This window comes from Apostichopus japonicus, chromosome 8 (assembly GCF_037975245.1).
Source record: "Apostichopus japonicus isolate 1M-3 chromosome 8, ASM3797524v1, whole genome shotgun sequence".
Taxonomy (NCBI): domain Eukaryota; kingdom Metazoa; phylum Echinodermata; class Holothuroidea; order Aspidochirotida; family Stichopodidae; genus Apostichopus; species Apostichopus japonicus.
This window is the reverse complement of record NC_092568.1, coordinates 42,785,132-42,807,134: the sequence shown is the minus strand read 5'-3', so window position 1 is coordinate 42,807,134 and position 22,003 is coordinate 42,785,132. Positions and strand designations below refer to the sequence as shown.

Genomic DNA, 22,003 nt, shown 5'->3' with positions numbered 1-22,003 from the left:
TTGACCGGATTTCCCATACTAAAAGAAGGCCTCCCCATATATGCATCAAAGTAAAATAAACCAAGCAAGATGCTTTGATATAAAATATTTTATTCCAAATTTTTCAAGAGCTGTAATAAGACTATAGGTGCAACTTAATCGAGTGCCATGCTGATGCTAAATTAGCTGGAAACTTACATATGCCAACTCGCTTTGTTAGGTGTACAAAATATAAGAAGGGATCTGAGACTAGGCAATACTGTAGCATTGCCTAGGCCTATATACTTAGTGGCCTGTATAAAAGCTACATTACACGCTACATTTGTTAGTGTGTGTGCCAGTACTACCAGCAGCCATAGAGACATGCTCTGGGCTTAGTTAGGCACTGTTTGACAAATTAATCCAAGACTAGAGGCTAGACCATAGGCCTAGGCCGACATTGAATATTGATAGGCCTAACGTTAGTCTGCCTATCGAACCTACACTGGTGGTGACTTCATTTCTTTGTTTCATGACAAATAAAACATGAAATAAATGGTATCATAAAATAACAGATACCAGCATATAGTAGCTGTCGATCTATCCTTTACGGGTGCTTCGTTAATCACTTCTAGTCTAAGGCAAACTAGTAGTAGTATAGTATTGAAGAGCCTTTGTCCTAAATTTTCATAGTTGGCATTCGTATCACTTGACATGTATACTTTCTTGTCACAGTAAGTCTAACATGAGTATTAGTAGCAGGCCTTGAATTACCTTCATCGTTCGTGCATTGAATCATGGAAGCACCTTCTAGGCATGGAAATTTGCCACCCTCAGTACTGCTTCATATCTCGGCATATTTGACGTCGGTTTACCAACTGTTGGCTGTAAATTTCGTTAGACTTTCAGCCCATCGTTCTCTCGTTGTGCAGTACGTTATGTAAACACGTACAAACGTTACATACACTCAGTCTGTGCATATACATCACGCCGAGCCGAGCAGTTTCTGTATCAGCTGACATATCACATGCCATACAATAAGGATTTTGATTGGCTCTTGACTGAAAAAATCGCTGCGTTCGGAGAAGTCCTAACAACGCAAAGCGGACTAAATGAGTCCGTCTTAAACTGCTGTTTACTCTTAAGATAACTCTTCCCGAACCATCCACATCGAGAATTGTAATTAGCATATGAAAACACACCATAATATGTGATCAAACCTTGGTACTAAATATGTGCAACGACAGTGAACGATATCGAGCCTGCCCCGATGGACTATAGCTGTAAATATTGATCAAGGTTGATTCTGACGTTGCCTGATAGCAATCGCTTGTTCATGTCGTGGTTAGTTGCAGTTCCATATAATAGAAATTGATCATTTTCTGTGTTCATGTCACAGTAAAGTTTACTTTTAAAAACACGTCCTGCCGTTGAAACTTTTAAACAACAAGTTAAGTGAATGACATGGTCAATACATGCGAAATACATATCATAATAATTGCTGTCTACCATAAGCCTCATTGAGAATATAAATTTGTAACGAATGCTGTTTCTTTTGTTTTAACCTCTATTCCGTGCGTCTAGTAACCCTGCCTACAAGTGTTCGAGTCTGATAGTTTTTTACATCCCTATTTGATTTAGACTGGTCTTACAAATGGCCGCGGGAAGATCGAACCCGCGTATTGAGTCCGATCTTGAAGTTCATATATAATTTAACTGGTCAAAGTAAGTAAATAAATAATGGCAAGAAAGCTTGCCAATAAATGTTGAGAACAAGGCAATATTGAATCTTAGATGGTCGTTTTGTAGCACATTAGCCTAGTCTAAATGAAACTGTTCATCATTCTAGAGGTTACACCGTAACTACAGTAGGCCGAGGCCTATTTAGGCCTAACTAAAAAAGTAACTGTTAATTGTTAGTGTTACTGTTAGGCAAATTAGATCTAACTAGTAACTGTAGTGTTAGGCTATAGCCTAGGGTAGTAAGGATACTATAATTCTAAAATAAAGTACTTTAAGTTGGCCTAGGCTAATGTAAAAATGCCAGCATGAGGCAAATCCATCCTTTGCCAGAAATGGTCCAAAGCTGTGAAAAAGGACCTGATAAGGTACTCATCCATATGTGTGTCAATTGCCCTGAAGGTCTATATTTAGTACTTAGTAGGATGGTGACTTCGAAGTTCGCCCACTTAAGACTTAAAACACCCCAAAACTAAATCTTCTGGTATAAAGCATTTGAAAATATACTTCATATGGTGGGAGAATTTTGTTATAGTACGATACACGGCCAAACTTTCTTTCCTGCAAACTGTTTTCACGTTGTTTTCCAAGAAGATTCTTCGTGATTGTGGAACTGGTATTTCTTGCTAGAGTATTGCGAAGTTCGGCCACGCAACCCACAGTGTGGCGCTGGTAAAAATTGGTGGCGCTGTTGCTCTTTCAGTAATTATAACAGACTTCATAGATCTTCGTCATTTTATTGACAAATATGTAAGTAATTTCTTGCACACGGGTCATTTTGGAGAGAAAATAACTGTAGCTTCGTACTTTTTGGTGAAATTTGGCTCTTCCTGTAGGTTTTCATGGTGAAAATCGTGTATTTCTTAGGGTGCCCGAACTTCGCAGTATGGCGAACTTCGCAATACTGACTATACAGTATAACTCAGCCTACTTTCCTATCCCTTAGCCTACCCTCATTCAATTGACATTTAATGCCAGTTTATCTCAGTCTATGATTAATTGATACTGTTTGCCAGAGCTACTTTCATGGCAGAATTTGGGAGTCAGTATTACCTTATGTTGTTGCTTTACCAAGTGGCCATTGAGCTGAACACATAGTTAAAGGCATTAAAAACTTGCCTCAAACCGTGTGCGGCCATCTGAAAAAGTTAACTTTCTGTTGCTTGCAAGTGACGTTTTGTTTGTGCCGCTACAAATGCAGACAGTAATGAAACGTGATACCTTGTTATCTTTAGCTGGACCTGAGATGTCCAGGGCTGTATCGTTTGTATACTGTGCTGTGGGTATCGACCGCAGCTGCATGAACTGACTGTACACTAGTGTCTAATTACCGACGGTAGTAAGCTGTGTGTGTATTTTCTGGGATCGATTGTGGTGTCTAATACTTCTGTTACCCCATATTTGAAACTAGGTCAGATTACCGGCATTAGACGTTTCTTTTTGCGCAAGTCTTCAAACCCTTTAAGTTAATAGTGCATACAGACAGCACAGTACTGTATTATATACTCATGGCAGCCCTCAACTGAATTGGTTTTCCTTCACAGATAAAATATTAAACACCTAGGGCATATGAACTAGTATCTTGAAAAAGAGCTTGCTTACATCTTTTTTTTTTCTTTTCACATTAGTGTCCCACTCACATGAATTTAGTTTGACCACAGTAGGCTTATTTTGTTATAGAAAATGTGTGTAAATGATAGGATAAATGATAGATCACCTCTATGCTGTGCTGTTAAATACTTTCTTCCAATAAAAATAAATGTATAGGCCCTATATGTATTTCCCCCCTCCCCCAATTTCCTCAAACTAAATAGCTATAATGACTTTCTCAGAGCAGATCTTCTGCATTCTAGATGTAAATGCATTAATGAGACATGGCTAACTGACAATGACACTGTAATTGTAAGAGAGTGTTCCCCACCTGGTTACAATTTCTTAAATATATCATGTAGTGGTTCTAAAGGTGGTGGCATTGTATTTTATATGTATGTATGTATGTATGTATGTATGTATCTTAGATCCTCCTGCAAGCAGGAACTCGCGAAGAAGCCTCATTGGCTTATCAAAGCCGCAAGCTGACCGAAGTCAGTCTCTTACATTCATATTTAACATACATGATTATGAATTGTCAATTGTCAACAACTCTGTAACTGGACGACATACATTGATCTTGGAGTGACTCGAAATGGGGACCTTATGATTGGAAGGTACCGGTTTTAACCACTGAGGTAACACTCCTAGAGACCTTTATATAAGAGAACTTTGCAGTTAATCGTATTCGCTACTGGTTTTCAATATGCTACTTGAGCATGTTTGTGTGACTGATAAGTCAAAGTCTGTTCAGTTTGTGGCTGTGTATCGACCTCCACCCTCTGCGGCGAATGGTTTGAAAGCGTCTGTATTCTTGACTGATTTTGAGGTGTTTCTAGATGAACTATGTGTATTCCTGGGCAGTTGGTCATTCTGGGTGACTTTAATATTCAAATAGACTGCCTTGATAAATGGGAAACTAATCATCAATTCTCTTGAACCTTGGTTTTCGTCAACACATTGCTGACCAGTGCAACTCACAGATATGTGAATACTCTTGATTTGGTAATAACCCGGTTTGATGATGACATCATACAAGATTATCATAGACACCCCCCCCCCACTATACTCTGATCACAATGTTATTCGGTGCACTGTGAGGTGTGAGAAACCTTCACCCACGAAGATATCTACTGTAAGACCTCTCCTGAATATGGAAAGCTTGAAATGCAGAAACTTAATGATCAGCTTGATGAATGCTTTAGTTGGATAACAGTTGATTGTAATGATCCTAACGTGCTGCGTGATATGTATGAATCAGCTATTACATCCGTTCTTCATGAACTGTGTCCAATTACGACCCCTCAACGCGTAGTCAAGCCTAGGCTTCCTTGGTACAATGAAGACATCCACCATGGTAGACGTAAGAGACGTCGTCTAGAACGCAGATGGGTAAGAGTAGTTCTGATGATGATAATACCGTGTTTGTTGCGCAGAAGGAAGCAGTCGGCAAACTTATAGTAGAAGCTATAAGTAAAACTAAATAAATGATAAATATCATTGGTGCTAGCAGCAAGGACAAGTTTAAAACGTTGAACCGTTTATTAAATAATTCCTCTTGGCCCCTACTTAGTGCAGATTCAGACACTGAACTTGCTAGTGATTTTTTGGCATTCTTTGTTGCAAAGGTTCACAAGATTCTATCAAATATTGTCTCTGGCACTGGTTTTCCCTAATATATTGAGCAGGCTGCCAATGAATCGTTTGACTAGGCTCGGGTTGATGTATTAATGTCGGGATTCAAACCTCTTACCAAAATGGAAATGGCTAAAATAATTGGTCTGTTTGTCAAGTAAAACTTGTTCTATAGATTTGCTCCCTTCTTGGCTTGTTAAGCAAAATCTCCCAATTTTGTTACCAACCATTACCAGAATTGTCAATAACTCTGTTTTATCTAGTGCTTTTCCCAGTACTGTATTCTAAAACAATATATAATTATGCCAGTTTTTAAGAAAACCACTTTAGAACATAATGCTTTAACGAGTTACCGGCCTGTTGCGAATATCAAATTTATTGGTAAAGTTATTGAAGGAGCTGCTTCATATCAAGTAATTGACCATGTTAGTGCTAATAATCTTGATGAAATAAGCCAAAGTGCGTATAAGAGTCACCACAGCACGGAGACTGCCCTCCTTCAGGTGAGGAGTAACATTTTACATTCTCTTGATAGAAATAAGGCAGTGCTGCTGGTCTTGCTTGATATGTCTGCAGCCTTTGATACCATCTCACCTCCATTCTAATAAGTAGACTGGAGTGTGGATTTGGTATCACTGGCACTGCTGCTATAACTTGGTTTAGATCCTTTCTTCAAGACCGTTGTATGCAAGTTTCCATTAATGATGTTTTTCCTGAGCAACATATTATAAATTAATCTGTGCCGCAAGGTTTAATTGTGGGACCATTGGGGTTCATAATGTACACCCATCCCATTGGTGATATCATCGGGCAGTATAATGTTCAATTTCACCTATATGCTGATGACACACAACTTTTTTGTGAGTTTGATCCCAAAGATGCTGGTGACTGAACCTGTCCTTTGTAAGCTTTCAGACTGTATTTCTGAGATGAACATTTGGATGTCACAGAACATGTTGTAATTAAATTAAGAAAAAACAGAATTCATGGTCATTACCTTGTCACACATAGGATCCCTGCCAACTATTAAGTTAAAGCTTGGTGATGATTCTATTTATAGATTATCATCTGTAAGGACCTGGGTGTCATTTTTGATTCCACCATGAGGATGTCTGAGCATATAAATAGTGTTTGTGAGAGTGTTAATTTTCATATTCGGAATTTGTGGAGAATTCGTAGACCTTGTCACCATGCATTGAGGGCCTTGGTCCTGTCACACATTGATTATGCCAATTCGTTAGTATATTATGGTGCTAAGGAAAGTGATCTCATTCTTAGGCAACTTCAGGGCCTTCAAAATAGAGCTGTGCGTTTGTTTTTTTCTTGTGGACCCGATTGGCGCTCTTCCCAGCTTCTGTGTACTCTACACTGGCTGCTGGTTAAGGACAGGATTAGGTACAAAATCTTTTTGTATGTATTTAAATCTCTTCATGGTGAGGCTCCCAGCTATCTGATTGATTTCTTTCTTTGTATAATGCTCCTCTAAGTAATGTTGATGATTTGAGACGTAGTCTCCGCTCCCCATCTGATACCACCAGACTAATGATTCCAAGCTCAAAGCGTAAAACTGGTGATAAATCTTTTCAAGTTATTGGTTCTCGCCTTAGGAACCAGCTGCCTGTGGGTATAGGAGTGGCGTTTCAGTCTCAGTCTTCAAAGGTCTGATGAAAACATATTTATTTACTGTGGAGTAATGTTTGTATTTTGCTTGAGTTTAGGCTTGGTGTTTGTTATTATTGTGTAGTTTATATTTGCTTCTGTAAAGTGCTGTGATCTTTTGTAGAGCACTCTCTTAAATACATAGTAATAATAATAATAATACGGAACAACAGCCAGTGATAAAAACATGAATGGTAAACTCCATTTTTTTCCATGACTGCAGATGACACACTTACGACCAAAAATATGGTTTTGCCGTAAAGAAAATAAATGCAGTTACCTACTGTTCACCCTTAAAAATTCAACACAAAATTCATTTAAAACTCAATTACCAACTATATTCTTGCATTAAACATTCCACCCTTTTAAAACAATAAAAAGGCCTGCAAATCGTGTACATGTTTTAACACTTGCAACATTCCAACTGTCCAATGAAGTCAGGATGAAAGAAAACTTTTCAGGAATACACATGCAATAAGCACTGCATCAATTCTGCATTACATTGTTGTGATAGAACTAGAAGATAATCATGAAAACTATGTAACCTATCACTAACATGCACAATGCTTCTGGGGATCTGGTGAGAATAAAAACGATAATACATTGAAAACCGCTACCAAATCACTCCAAAAAATAAATATTATGAAGAGAGTATCATGGATGCAGTTTTGATTCTATTAAACCATCAATAACTGATGAAAAGATTGTATTTTGAAAATCAAGTTTGCGTAACACACTTTGGTTTACGAATATTTCAAACAAGCTAGGGCTTGCTATTTTGGCTAGGCTTAGTTGTCAGTATAGTCTGCTAATGGTAGGATAGAATTTTCACAGAAATCAGTTTTATTCATCACATATCATCTTTTAACATTTCTGCTAATTCACAGCTCCATTTGATGACAGTTTTTATAAGACTTGCAGCCAAAGTGTTGAACGTAGTTCATCAAACAGAGTAACAAATGGTAAACCTGAAGTAATGGAAGGATTGGCTCGTGTTTTTCAAAAAAAAATGCATATCAGTGGCCTAATCAATTTGGTGGTAGTGTATCCAATTAAGAATCTTACAGTAATGCCAAATAAAATAAAATAAAGTGGTTCTATTCATAGTCATCACATGAATTTCAAGGTTCAAATTTTAACCCATGAATCGTCAAACCATAAACTTAATTTTGGTGTCCCACAGGGAAGTGTCTTAGGTCCCTTATTATTTACTTTATATACTAAGCCTCTCAAAGTCTCAATGATTTATTGGCTAGTAAGTCTAACATCTCTTTTCACATATATGTATGCAGATGATACGCAGATATGGACTAAAGTTAACCTAGATGACCCAACTGATATCCAAACTAAAGTCAATTTAATTCAGAGCACCTTTTCTGAAATCAACAATTGGATGAAACTTAACAAACTGAAGCTTAATCCTTCTAAAACTGAGTTTTTATTGATGTCCCCAAAATCTAGACGGAAACCCTTACCAAACATAACTTTAAATCTCTGCAGAGTGATTGTAAATCCATGTCATAAGGCTCGCAACTTAGGAGTAATACTCGATTCAAAATTCTCTCTTGAACAATACATTTCTTATGTCATTAAATCTTGTTGTATATACTTAAGGAATATTAAATCAGTCAGACCATATCTCTCCCAAGAAATGAGTGAGCAATTAATCCATGCTTTTGTTACATCCCGTCTTGATTTCTGTAATTCTGTTTTCATTGGCCTTCCAAAAAATCTGGTAATTCGTTTGCAAAAAATTCAAAACTGGGCTGCCAAACTTATCTTCAAGCAAGCTAAGTTTACACATGTTACCCCTCTTCTTAAAGCATTACACTGGCTTCCAATTGAAACGCGTATACATTTCAAAGTCGTTATTTTAATCCACAATTGTATTTATAACCATTTATCTCCAAACTACATTTCAGAACTTCTAATAGTAAAGCAATACAAGCGTGCCACCCGTCAGTCAAAATTTATTACCCTCCTTGAACCTAGGACCAATGGGGTTAATATGCCAACCGTGCTTTTTCAGTTTCTGGTCCCAAATTGTGGAATTCCCTCCCAAACCATTTAAAATGTATACCTAATAAATCACTTTTCAAATCTAAACTAAAAACCTACCTCTATGCTAAACATTTTTCAATTTGATTTGTTATTATATTTCATTGTTGCATTATTATTTTTGTCTTTTCTTTCTATTCATATTTTTATGTATGGCGCTTTTGACAACTATTTTGTGTATAAGTAGCGCATTATAAATCTTAGTTGTGATTATTATTATTATTAAATGCCGCAAAGGTTTCATGATGTAGCTAAATTCTGAAGAAGAGGCCTTAATGTTATGGTATGTGTACAGTGATGTTATCCTTGGTTCTATCAATTTTGCACGTTTAGTAAGGGTCTGGAAGCAACTAAGTTGATAGTGTATTTTGTTTCTATATGAGTACCGAAGAATGTTTACAAATTTTTGTACAGGCTTTCTCAAAATGTTATATGTCAAGATTTCCACCCACCAGCCGTTCTGTTATGTCAAGAACTACAGTAAGAGTTTAGTTGTATGTGTACTGTGTGTTACATCAAGAACTACTTAAGAGTTTAGTTGTATGTGTACTGTGTGTTAAGTCAAGAACTACAGTAAGAGTTTACAGTAGTTGTATGTGTACTGTGTGCACATTTCCTGCCACATGTGGTGTTTATAGTCAAGTTAAAAAAAAAAAAAATGTTTAAAATATTGTTTATTACATTTTTTTACATTTCAATATTGACAAATGAATCAAAGAATGAGAGAACTTTGTAACAAACAATTAAAAAAAAAAAATGGGAATGAATATATATTGTTGTTAACATGCAGATTGATATTACACTTTCATGATTGGTCTCCACTTCGTACCTACTTGCTTGCTAAAACACCATAACCATCGTTGTTTGTACTATTCCATTAGCTTCCAATCACTCAAGCTTAGTCTAGTGACTTCACTCTAGAAGTTGGGAGTATATTTCACAACTCCCCATTTCTTATTCCTGGGTGAAGCCATGCTTAGAACAGAAAGGTTTTGTCAATTTATTCCTTTTGTCCTTTACTCTTTATCGATTCCTTGATAAGTGCATATGCTGTTTTCTCCAATTCAGATTTGAGTTGTTTCTTATTGAAGCCATTCGATTCATCATATCCTCTTGAAAATAATTATTTTTGTAAGGACTACAGAGAAGAATGCCTTGGAATGATGTTGAATTTGATTTTGGAGGTGATGAAACTTGTAATTTTGGACCAAGGAAAGAGTCTGGATCTCTTCTTTATCAAGTGAACACATTAGCAACCATCTCCAGTAGTGAACAGGTAAACTGAAACATCGTTTTGTTTATTAATTTCTACACCGTGTATTACATATCATACAAAATTTAAATATAAAATGGAATGCATATATATGAAAACATGGTGTGAAGGAAGTCAACTCAAAAATCCTGAGGGCTTACTCCATAAAACAAGCAAACAGAAGACAGACATTAGTCATTTAAATTAGAAGCACCAATTACAAGAACCCATCCCTCAACTGACAATACCCATGCCCTAGTTATGCCCCCTCCCTCCCATGTCCTAGTTATGCCCCCTCCCTCCCATGTCCTAGTTATGCCCCCCCCCTCCCAATTTAACTTACACATGTATCACTTAAATGCATCATAGCACATCACTCTTCTTCACAGGCAGCTCAATTACCAGTAGTTTCCTCATCTCTATCAACAAAGGGTGTTTGTGTTGCAGCTGATAAACAGGTTTCCATCTTTGATGAAAACTGTCAGAGACTACTTGTGATTCTGAGTTTTGGTAAGCTACAGGAATATATCCTAGGGGAGTATGAACACAGGTACCTGATAGATCTCATACAGTGTATCCATAGGAATGTATCCTAGGGTGGAATAACCTGTACCTGATAGATCTCATACAGTGTATCCATAGGAATATATCCTAGGGTGGAATAACCTGTACCTGAGAGATCTCATACAGTGTATCCATAGGAATGTATCCTAGGGTGGAATAACCTGTACCTGAGAGATCTCATACAGTGTATCCATAGGAATGTATCCTAGGGTGGAACCTGTACCTGAGAGATCTCAGACAGTGTATCCATAGGAATGTATCCTAGGATAGAAAAACCTGTACCTGATAGATCTCATACAGTGTATCCATAGGAATATATCCTAGGGTGGAATAACCTGTACCTGAGAGATCTCATACAGTGTATCCATAGGAATATATCCTAGGGTGGAATAACCTGTACCTGAGAGATCTCATACAGTGTATCCATAGGAATGTATCCTAGGGTGGAACCTGTACCTGAGAGATCTCAGACAGTGTATCCATAGGAATGTATCCTAGGATAGAAAAACCTGTACCTGATAGATCTCATACAGTGTATCCATAGGAATATATCCTAGGGTGGAATAACCTGTACCTGAGAGATCTCATACAGTGTATCCATAGGAATATATCCTAAGGTGGAATAACCTGTTCCTGAGAGATCTCATACAGTGTATCCATAGGAATGTATCCTAGGGTGGAACCTGTACCTGAGAGATCTCAGACAGTGTATCCATAGGAATGTATCCTAGGATAGAAAAACCTGTACCTGATAGATCTCATACAGTGTATCCATAGGAATATATCCTAGGGTGGAATAACCTGTACCTGAGAGATCTCATACAGTGTATCCATAGGAATGTATCCTAGGGTGGAATAACCTGTACCTGAGAGATCTCAAACAGTGTATCCATAGGAATGTATTCTAGGATAGAAAAACCTGTTCTTGATAGATCTCATACAGTGTATCCATAGGAATGTATCCTAGGGTGGAATAACCTGTATTTGAGAGATCTCATACAGTGTATCCATAGGAATGTATCCTAGGGTGGAACCTGTACCTGAGAGATCTCAGACAGTGTATCCATAGGAATGTATCCTAGGATAGAAAAACCTGTACCTGATAGATCTCATACAGTGTATCCATAGGAATGTATCCTAGGGTGGAACCTGTACCTGAGAGATCTCATACAGTGTATCCATAGGAATGTATCCTAGGGTGGAATAACCTGTACCTGAGAGATCTCATACAGTGTATCCATAGGAATGTATCCTAGGGTGGAATAACCTGTACCTCATAGATCTCATACAGTGTATCCATAGGAATGTATCCTAGGGTGGAATAACCTGTTCTTGATAGATCTTATACAGTGTATCCATAGGAATGTATCCTAGGATAGAAAAACCTGTTCTTGATAGATCTCATACAGTGTATCCATAGGAATGTATCCTAGGGTGGAACCTGTACCTGATAGATCTCATACAGTGTATCCATAGGAATGTATCCTAGGATAGAAAAACCTGTTCTTGATAGATCTCATACAGTGTATCCATAGGAATGTATCCTAGGGTGGAACCTGTACCTGATAGATCTCATACAGTGTATCCATAAGAATGTATCCTAGGATAGAAAACCTGTCTTTGATAGATCTCATACAGTGTGTCCATAGGAATGTATCCTAGGGTGGAATAACCTGTCATAAACGATGGATCTACTGTACTTAAAGCAAACTATTTATAAGTATCATGCAATACTTATACTATTGCACAGCAAAATGTCCTCTTGTTTATCCATACAGTATATACAGGGATCATAGGATGCATTTAGCAGGTTCTTTTTGCACAATAGTACCTTTGTAGAACAACAGTACACCTATTAACAGTACACCCTTATTCTCACCTATGCAGTGAATGCGTATATGAGAGTTTAAATCAAGTTATTTACTTCTCACTTGCAATGACTCTACACAGAATCTGTGGTTGATCTCATAAAGTGGAGTGACGATGCAACATTCCTTATCATCGCTGAGAGAAATGGAAACATTCACTTTGCTCACAGTGGCATGGGCAAGATACTCTATTCACAGGTAAATGAAAACCGAAATACAAAACGGATGATGTCTATTTCCATTTTCAACGAATTGTTTCAAATAAACAAAGAAATCATGAAGTCAAAAAAAATGTAATGTCAAATCAACAACCATGATGAAATCTTCAAGAATACATATAAACTGACTTTTTTTCACACAGACACTTGCAGAAAATACCAATGGCAAACAAGTGTTTTTCCAAGGAGCTGAACTATGCCCATATCCAGAAGAAGGTGAACTGTTTTCAAGTTTATTTTTTATCAGTTTTTGGTTTCCATGATAATCGTAACCTATGCATTCATGATGTCGTGTGTATGTGCGTGTGTGTGTGTGTGAGTGCGTTTGTGACGCCCAGCTTGTAAACACCATATCTCAAGAAGGGAAGGTCAGACCAATTTCATAATTAGTTTGTAGAAGTACCACATTGAGTACAAGAAGCATATATTGTTTCTAGTGGAGGTCGAACATCATTTGGGGTCACCAGGGGTCAAAGTGTGAAAACCTTGTAAACATGGTATCTCAAGAAGGAAAGGTCAGACCAATTTCATATTTGATGTGTAGAAGTACCACATTAATTAAAAGAAGCCTAGTGTGTTTGGTGGAGGTCAAAGGCCATTTGGGGTCACCAGGGGTCAAAGTGTGAAAACCTTGTAAACATGATATCTCAAGATGGGAAGCATGGGCAGACTGCATATTTAGACTATAGAAGTTCTATATTCAGTACAAGAAGTCTAATATTTTTGGTGGAGGTCAAAGGTCATTTGGGGTCACCAGAGGTCAAAATGTGAAAACCTCATAAACACGATATCGCAAGGGAATCATGGGCAGACCTCATATTTGGTGTGTAGGAGTACCACATTGTGTAAAATAAGCCTATTGTTTTTGGTTGAAGGCAAAGGTCATTTAAGGTCACCAAGGTCAAATTGTAAAAACCTTGGAATCATGATATCTCAATACGGAAAGCTGGGCCAACCTCTTATTTAGTGTGTAGAAGTTCCACATTGAGTTTAAGAAGTCTATTGTTTTTGGTTAAGTCAGAGGTCATTTGAGGTCATCAGAGGTCCAATCGTGAAACCCTTGTAAACATGTACACCCTCACTATACATTACGTCAGATTCATGAAGAAAACTGCTCATCTTACATCATCGAAACCACAATGCATTTTTGCATTCTAGTTGAACAATCATCCAAGACTACTAGATTTTTCTTCAGACAACTGAAATCAGCTTTGGGACTTGTCTGGCTAGTTGGCTAGTTGTTCTTGTCATATTCACATTACATTGTCACCTACAAGTAGGTAAAATGATAAATTGGTATAATCCTTCATCACTTTTGGAGATACCCAAATATACGTAAATAATGGTTGGTCTATAATCTATAGAATAGGTCTATAATATAATTACTGGTCCAAAGCTGGTTGCTTTCAACAAACCTTCATGTCCACATCCTTTGGTAGTTTGCAACCAAATTTGCTTTCAGACAACCATAAAGTATGACTTGGTTGCCCGAGGGATAGAAGCCACTTGGTGTCAGGTTTAGGCCGTCATACTGCATTATCTGCTAACATAAAAATTGATCTTGAATTTTATGACCATTAAGTACTGAAGAAAGAATTCAGATTTGTGCAATGTGAAATGCTGCTGAAATGACAAAGTATGAATAATATATTGAATGGTCATTCAAGTGTCACACATAAGGTAACTTAACCCATTTGTTCATACTGTAGATGACTGACTCAAAAACTAAAAGATACATATCATGATGTCCTCAAAATTTTTAATTTTATTGACACTTTGACATATCACACCAAGTTCTGCCTGTAATCATTGTTTCATTTTGCTTTTCACTGAGCTGTGGCCATTTATACAATGATTTACCCGCCGCCTACTCACTCAACAAAACAGGAACTGACGAAGGTCAGCTTGAAATGCACCACAAATAGATGTACAGTTGATAAATTGGACACTGTCTGAGAACAGTGTTTCAATTGAAGTGCATTTTGATTGTGGGAATATTAGTTTCCTGCTTTTCATAAACTCTCAATATATTAATTTGCTATTTACTTCACAGATATCTGGAACTTTCTGGTTTTGACCTCCACAACCCTCTTTAGATTTCCAAAGATTAGTTTTACTGAAATACAATCAGGTATGTGTGTGTATCATCATCATGTTGCCTGCAATATAGCTGATGGATACAATATTTAGTTCTAATGACCCACACTGGTCCTTTTAGCAGTGGTGAGTTAGTAATGCTATGACTAACATGTAACTATTCATCACATAAATCAAACATTATAAAGGATACCACTGATGTGTTACATCTACAAGGGACTAAGGGTAGGTGATGATACAAGCATGGTAATGTATATAATAAGTAATGACTAAAGTCTTATTTCCTAAATGTCCATAATGTGCAAAGGTTAAACATGGATATAGACTATTTGATAGTGATAAAATCAAACAAATTTGTTGTCCTTCAGGACAACAGTCCTAACCCACGCATTTACCAATCTTGGTTACCCCATAGCAACACTGAGTCACATTAAAGAAGGCTTTAAAATGGAAAAATATGACATTTGTAAAGTGTATAGCAGTGTATGTCTCTCTGTCTTGGCTTGACACAAATAATCTCCAGGCTGTAATTGAAAAGGTAGCATTAATTATCAACAATTGCACCCATGGTAACATGCACCTTGTAGCATTAGTAAGATTCTGTGTCATGACCACATTCAGCAAGTTTGAACTGTAAAGTACCTGCTGATAGTACATTGTCTTATAAATATGACAATACCAACATTATCATGAATACTAAAGGCTTCAGGGAAATGCAATGATTTAAAATGCTGGTCAATTTTACGATATGGAGTACTGGTGCCTTTTTGTCTTTATTCTTTCAGCAATCAAGATTGGAAATGTAGAAGTCATTCAAAAGGTATTGTCTTCCTATCCTATGTGTCAGTCATAAAATGTTTAAATTGTTGGAACTAAGCACAGATGAGAAGAGAAAATTAAAAACACATACTGTTATGTGGCAGCATCAATCAAAGAGTATCTCAGCCTAACACAACCTTCCCTGTCTGACATCAAATGGCAATCAACTTCGCAATTACAGACATTACACTGAACATATGATTACCACTGAACATCTTTGACTACAGCTACAGATGTTTCTGTGTGACCATTCACATGCTCCTTCCCCAGAGATATCAATGAAGGTATTTGATGTTCATGTTGATAATATTATTCCACATGGTATCTTCAGGAATTGTATGTTCCTTGCCCAGAGATATAAATGAAGGTATTTCAGCATTGTTACGAACGCAATATTCTGCGTCCGGGATGCAATGTTTTGGCCAGGGATGCAAAATCTTCAAATTGCTTGCGTCCTACGGACGCAAACTTTTTTTTGAGAAACAAACCCCAAGTATACACACTCACAACTAGGTCTACGGAAAACATAAAAAAAACTGTCAAAACAGAGTTTGGAATGAACATTATTTCTTTTCAAAAAACACAACTTCTTCTTACAAGAAGCAAAATTTATCCTACTCCAACAGATCATTGAATTTGTTTGAAAATAAATATATCATAATTATCAACCGAAAGGTACAGGGTTAACAACACCCCATTACGGAGCTTTTCATGCTAAAAATAGACAATGATGCTTTTCCAAAATTCCCGTGATTTGATTGGTTATAAGTCCCCATCCATTGTCTGAAAATTCTTGCACCTGTAGTGCTCAGTGAACACAGAGTATGTTGTTTAACAACAATTACTTGCAACTTACTTTCCCCTGTATAGAGATAGTGAAGTATTTTGCAGTACAGGCTATCATGTGTGTGCACTCCAATATCATAACGTTAGGCCTTGTCACATACAGTACGTATACCTTTTGACAACGAAGAGGCTTAGTGATATTTGAATCATTGTTTTGATCAGAAAATGTTAATGAGTGGAGACAATCTATGAATTTTGTGGGAAGCTAACATCTCTGATCCTGAACAGAATATTTCAGCTCACAGTATGTTTCTTCTCTCTGTATTAATAGTTGTTAATGTAAAATGTGCATTCTTACCATCAGTAGTTTTTGTTGCAAAATTTTTTTCGAGGTCCAATTATCCACGTGCTTCAGTAAATGTTATTTTGGAGCAACATTTGTGTGTAAACTACTGTACTTTAGAACATTGAACTGATTTTTTTAAAATCTACATTGCGTAAAAACTATTCACATAGACCTACTGTAATTTTCGTATAGATGATTGCTTGCAAAGAGCCAGGATAACTGTTGGATCAGATTTTAAGGATTGCGCATGTGTAGTTGAAATGAAGCTCGAACAGACATATACATGCAGTAGTACAGTGAACTGGAATTTCGCGAGAGATATGCACACTGTAGGTACTGGGATTTTTGAAGAGTTGTTTGTTGGAATCGCTGCAAGGTCAAAGCACGGATCTACTGAGTTGGCGAGTAGGACGGATGAAGTAGGGGGGGGGGGGACGGGGTAAAAATGGGTTGAAATGGCAGGGTGGTTGAAAGGAGGGGCGCCCCTGGCCGCCCCTGAAAAATAGCGAAGTTAAGGCACTGAGCATTTCTGCCCTATATAGTGTATAACTTTCAAAAAGTATAGGCTGTGATACTACACTAGTATAAGTAACAGTAGGTCATACAATAAACGTAATTGGTTTTCGATTGGGACGCAAGCTTTTTTTACAGGACGCAAACTTTTTCGGGGGCTTGCGTCCCTGGGACGCACACTTTTTTTCACTAATAACATTACTGTATTTGATGTTCATGTTGATAATATTATTCCATATGGTATCTTCAGGAATTATATATGCCTTGCCCAGAGATATCAATGAAGGTATTTGATGTTCATGTTGATAATATTACTCCCTATGGTATCTTCAGGAATTGTATATGCCTTGCCCAGAGATATCAATGAAGGTATTTGATGTTCATGTTGATAATATTATTCCATATGCTATCTTCAGGAATTGTATGTGCCCTGCCCAGAGATATCAATGAAGGTATTTGATGTTCATGTTGATAATATTATTCCATATGGTATCTTCAGGAATTGTATGTTCCTTGCCCAGAGATATCAATGAAGGTATTTGATGTTCATGTTGATAATATTATTCCATATGGTATCTTCAGGAATTGTATGTGCCTTGCCCAGAGATATCAATGAAGGTATTTGATGTTCATGTTGATAATATTATTCCATATGGTATCTTCAGGAATTGTATGTGCCTTGCCGCTGGCAGACACTTCTGTGTTTTATCTCCTGGCTTTTGCTCTTGGATGGTTTAGATTCTCTTTGGAATTTTACATGACTTGCAGTTGCATCTATGCTACTGTCTCTAAATCAATTAATCTGAAGATAGCACCTTCAGATTAATACCAAAGCTGAAGCTGCATATTTCATTCATCTTTGTTTAAAGTCACTCTTAGTTCATAGAATTGTGTGGTATGATCTAAATATTAAGAAAGACTTGATAACAATCCAAACATGGCAATGTGGGGGTTCTGATTATCATCTATTTTTACTTTAGAAGGTAACTACTAACTACCAGATGATTTGATTGTTTGTTTTTAGATGATGGTTTATGATACCATTGATGTGTCTTCAGTTATCAATGTTCCAAGGAGCCTTGCCTCCTACACACAGCCAGATGGGGCTTATGCTGTTACTACTGTGAGTTTGTTTTTTATCAATTATTGAGATTAGAGATTCGATTACCCCAAGCATGTTTGTTTTAATACTTGAATGTGACTGCTACAAATACAAAGTTTCGAAGCATTCTATGGGAATAAACTTGTATTTGGAGTTTTGGTACTTCAAAAGTATTTTAGATGATAAGAGGTGCAAAAACATGGCAGGAATATGCCCATAAAGTTATTCCTAACTCCACAACAAATAAACCATGACAAGAAAACAAGGAATAAACTAATAAGACTGGTGCTAGTATGAATGGTACAATTTCAAATGGGATGGATGTCCTGAATCTCATTATTAGTACACCATATTGTACTATGTGTAATATACATGAATGACATCGTATTACTACATTAAATATACCATTAATTCAAATTATTCATATTTTGTCATCACGCCATCACTGTGAACATGTTTCCTCAGAATGTAGTAGCTACTTTACATAATTCACATACTGCATACATGGACTTCACTCTGTACTCTCTGCAGGGATCTGGTACAAATCTGCTGGCTGTGTGGAAATTGAAGTCAGACGTCACTGAGCTATATCAGTGTATTCCATCACGATACCTGCAAGGTAAGATGAAAACTTATACTTTACGTAACTGAGTGATGGCGAATCTAGGCAAATATGATTTACATTTTGTCAGCAAAATTGATTCATACTCAATACTGAAGTAGTACTTATCAGAGTAAAGTTCTCTAGTTAATCATAGCAGAAACAGTTTTAAGTAGGGTAGGGTAGTTTTGTCTATTGAGCCAACATGCCCTTCTGGCCAACAATAGTTTAGTACATTGTGTAGTTGTGTTGGAAGTGGAAGAAACACCTGTGCTCTCAGTTGTAGAATTTAATAGTTTCATGGTACTTTGAATAATATCTCTTCCGCTCAGATCAGCAGTTTTCAACATTCAACATACTGTACACTATGCTATTGGTGATTTGGCTATTGGTGACAGAACAGTCATATCCAGCTATGAGTAATCTGATACTTATTATATTTTCCTTGATATTTTTCCCCTGCTGTTTATAATAGCTTATACTGATGGGCTATATGTGGATAAATAAATATAGTATTATTCTCACAGTTAAGTCCTAAACCAGTTGGTGACATCTAAGAATTAATACTGCTGTATTTATTTCAGGTGACAGCTTCCAAAAATGTTTGGTATTTGATGACTACATCTTTGTCCTTGATGATAAGGTAAGTTGTTCATTTAAGTGGAAGAAAAAACCCGGAATACTCATCTAGCAGATTCACATATTGCTGATTTGTGAAACCGAGTTTGTGCTCTGTCTGTTAACCTTAACACTGATATGCACCCATGTATAATATATAATGTACATATAATCCTAGTGATGATCAATCAATTTATTAAACATATTCATAAAGAGACCGTGAGAAGAACACTAGAAGTATTGTAAATGTGAGCTTGTGTGAAGTACATCCATGAACTGGTGTCGTTAATTTATACTTATTAAATGAGGTTAATCTAACAAGTCTTGTTAGGTTCATAGTTTTGTGTTATCTTTCATTCTGCAGAATGTTCTTGCTGCATTTGATAAGAGATATTTGATTCAACTTGCTCGTTGGTCTGCGATGGAGATTAATGATTTCATTCTGATCAATTATAATCCTGTGTTGTCCTCCAGTAATTTAGAGTGAGTATTGATTACTCAGTATTGATCACTCAGTAATTTAGAGTGAGTATTGATTACTCAGTATTGATCACTCAGTAATTTAAAGTGAGTATTGATTACGAGAAGATGGAGATTAAATGGAGCTGGAAGAAGATGAAGTGAAAAATCTAGTAGCTATTGTGAATCATAAACTAGTGCTTTGTTGGTTCTGTATAATTCTGCATCAGAGAATTCAAAACTGGAAACTAAGAATAGTTAATCAGCTAAATGGCAAGAATTGTATGGATGACCTTATCAGAGGAATGGCCAATTTGAACACCATTAATTTGTAGAAGTATTAGGTGTTGTGGATATATTTTGTGTAGGTCCAAGAAGTTTGAAATGTGCTAGTTTGTATCATTGGTGATACAATATGCTTGTATACCGGTGCTGTGGCTGAGTGGATAACTGCTGATTATTATTATTATTATTGTATCTGCCTTTCTCATAGTTCTGGATACTTCTGTTATTATTAGTATCTTACTTTCTCCATTTTGTTATAAATGATGATATTTGTTTCATACATTAAAATTCATTACTTTTACGTCATTAAACATTTGACAGAGGTGATGATACCTCCGTTCAGGTTGTAGCTGTAACATCCATTGATGGAGAGAGCTTCCTCAAGGTGATTTCATTGCCTGGGATGGACTGTGTCTACTCTCTGGCAGTCAAACCATACTCTTTCTTAGCTGACATGCCACCATACTTTGTGAGTTACAAATCATTATTACACAACTTTGTAAATACATGATGGACTTGCTCCAGATTACACTGGTGTACCTGAAAATAATAATTATAGCTTGTTATAAACAACTAGGAACCTAGGTAAATTGCTGTTTAATGTACTAAGCTCCTCACACCAACTGGACATCACTCCTAAAGATCAAAAGCTAAACCTGGTTTATTTTGAAATATTGTATTAATTATTTTTTATTATTAATATTGTTAATATTATTAATATTGTATTTATTATTGCTTCAATCACTCCATTGGCTTCCAGTAAAACATCGGTCAATTTATGAGCTCCTCCTCTTAACGTACAAATCACAACACTCCCTTGCCCCTGGTTACATTACAAATTTAATTCCTCAGTATCATCCTCAACGCCAACTTCGCTTGTCTACAAAGTGTCTTCTTGCCACCAGCCATACCCCAAACACAAAGTTTTATGGAGAAAGAGCCTTCATCTCTGCTGCACCTCATCTCTGGAACAATCTACCATCTTCAATTCGCAATGCACCATCGGTTGACTGTTTTAAGCGTCTCTTAAAAACACATTTATTCCAAAATTTACAGTGATTTGTCTTGCATATTTGTGTACTTGTTTAAAGCGCTTTGAGGCCTTTGCATAAAGTGCTATAGAAATATTTGCATATTATTAAATGTAAGAACTAGAGTGGTTTCTGAATCATATATTCAAAGTGAAGCCATGTGATGATGATGATGATGGTATGTTTGTGTGGGACTTGTCTGATCAATAACTATTATAGTGTTCAGGTTATGTACAGTTGGTATAGTGTTCAGGTTATGTACAGTTGGTATAGTGTTCAGGTTATGTACAGTTGGTATAGTGTTCATGTTATGTACAGTTGGTATAGTGTTCAGGTTATGTACAGTTGGTATAGTGTTCAGGTTAATATACAGTTGGTATAGTGTTCAGGTTATGTACAGTTGGTATAGTGTTCAGGTTATGTACAGTTGGTATAGTGTTCAGGTTATGTACAGTTGGTATAGTGTTCAGGTTATGTACAGTTGGTATAGTGTTCAGGTTATGTACAGTTGGTATAGTGTTCAGGTTATGTACAGTTGGTATAGTGTTCATGTTATGTACAGTTGGTATAGTGTTCAGGTTATGTACAGTTGGTATAGTGTTCAGGTTATGTACAGTTGGTATAGTGTTCATGTTATGTACAGTTGGTATAGTGTTCAGGTTATGTACAGTTGGTATAGTGTTCAGGTTATGTACAGGTGGTATAGTGTTCAGGTTATGTACAGGTGGTATAGTGTTCAGGTTATGTACAGTTGGTATAGTGTTCAGGTTATGTACAGTTGGTATAGTGTTCATGTTATGTACA

The 22,003-nt window shown here is 36.7% G+C and overlaps 1 protein-coding gene across 1 annotated transcript in view; it reads left to right on the top strand.

Annotated features, from left to right (window-relative positions):
- The first annotated feature begins 1,603 nt into the window (after positions 1-1,603).
- LOC139972102 (kinetochore-associated protein 1-like) overlaps positions 1,604-22,003 on the top strand; it is a 126,980-nt gene continuing 106,580 nt past the window's right edge. The window contains exons 1-13 of the mRNA XM_071979034.1: positions 1,604-1,683; positions 7,470-7,544; positions 9,777-9,916; positions 10,282-10,402; positions 12,407-12,522; positions 12,686-12,758; positions 14,596-14,673; positions 15,425-15,459; positions 18,128-18,226; positions 18,737-18,824; positions 19,391-19,449; positions 19,789-19,907; positions 20,490-20,637. Coding sequence (XP_071835135.1) covers positions 9,791-9,916; positions 10,282-10,402; positions 12,407-12,522; positions 12,686-12,758; positions 14,596-14,673; positions 15,425-15,459; positions 18,128-18,226; positions 18,737-18,824; positions 19,391-19,449; positions 19,789-19,907; positions 20,490-20,637 — 1,062 coding nt within the window. The 5' untranslated portion in view covers positions 1,604-1,683; positions 7,470-7,544; positions 9,777-9,790. The remainder of the gene's footprint in view (positions 1,684-7,469; positions 7,545-9,776; positions 9,917-10,281; positions 10,403-12,406; positions 12,523-12,685; positions 12,759-14,595; positions 14,674-15,424; positions 15,460-18,127; positions 18,227-18,736; positions 18,825-19,390; positions 19,450-19,788; positions 19,908-20,489; positions 20,638-22,003) is intronic.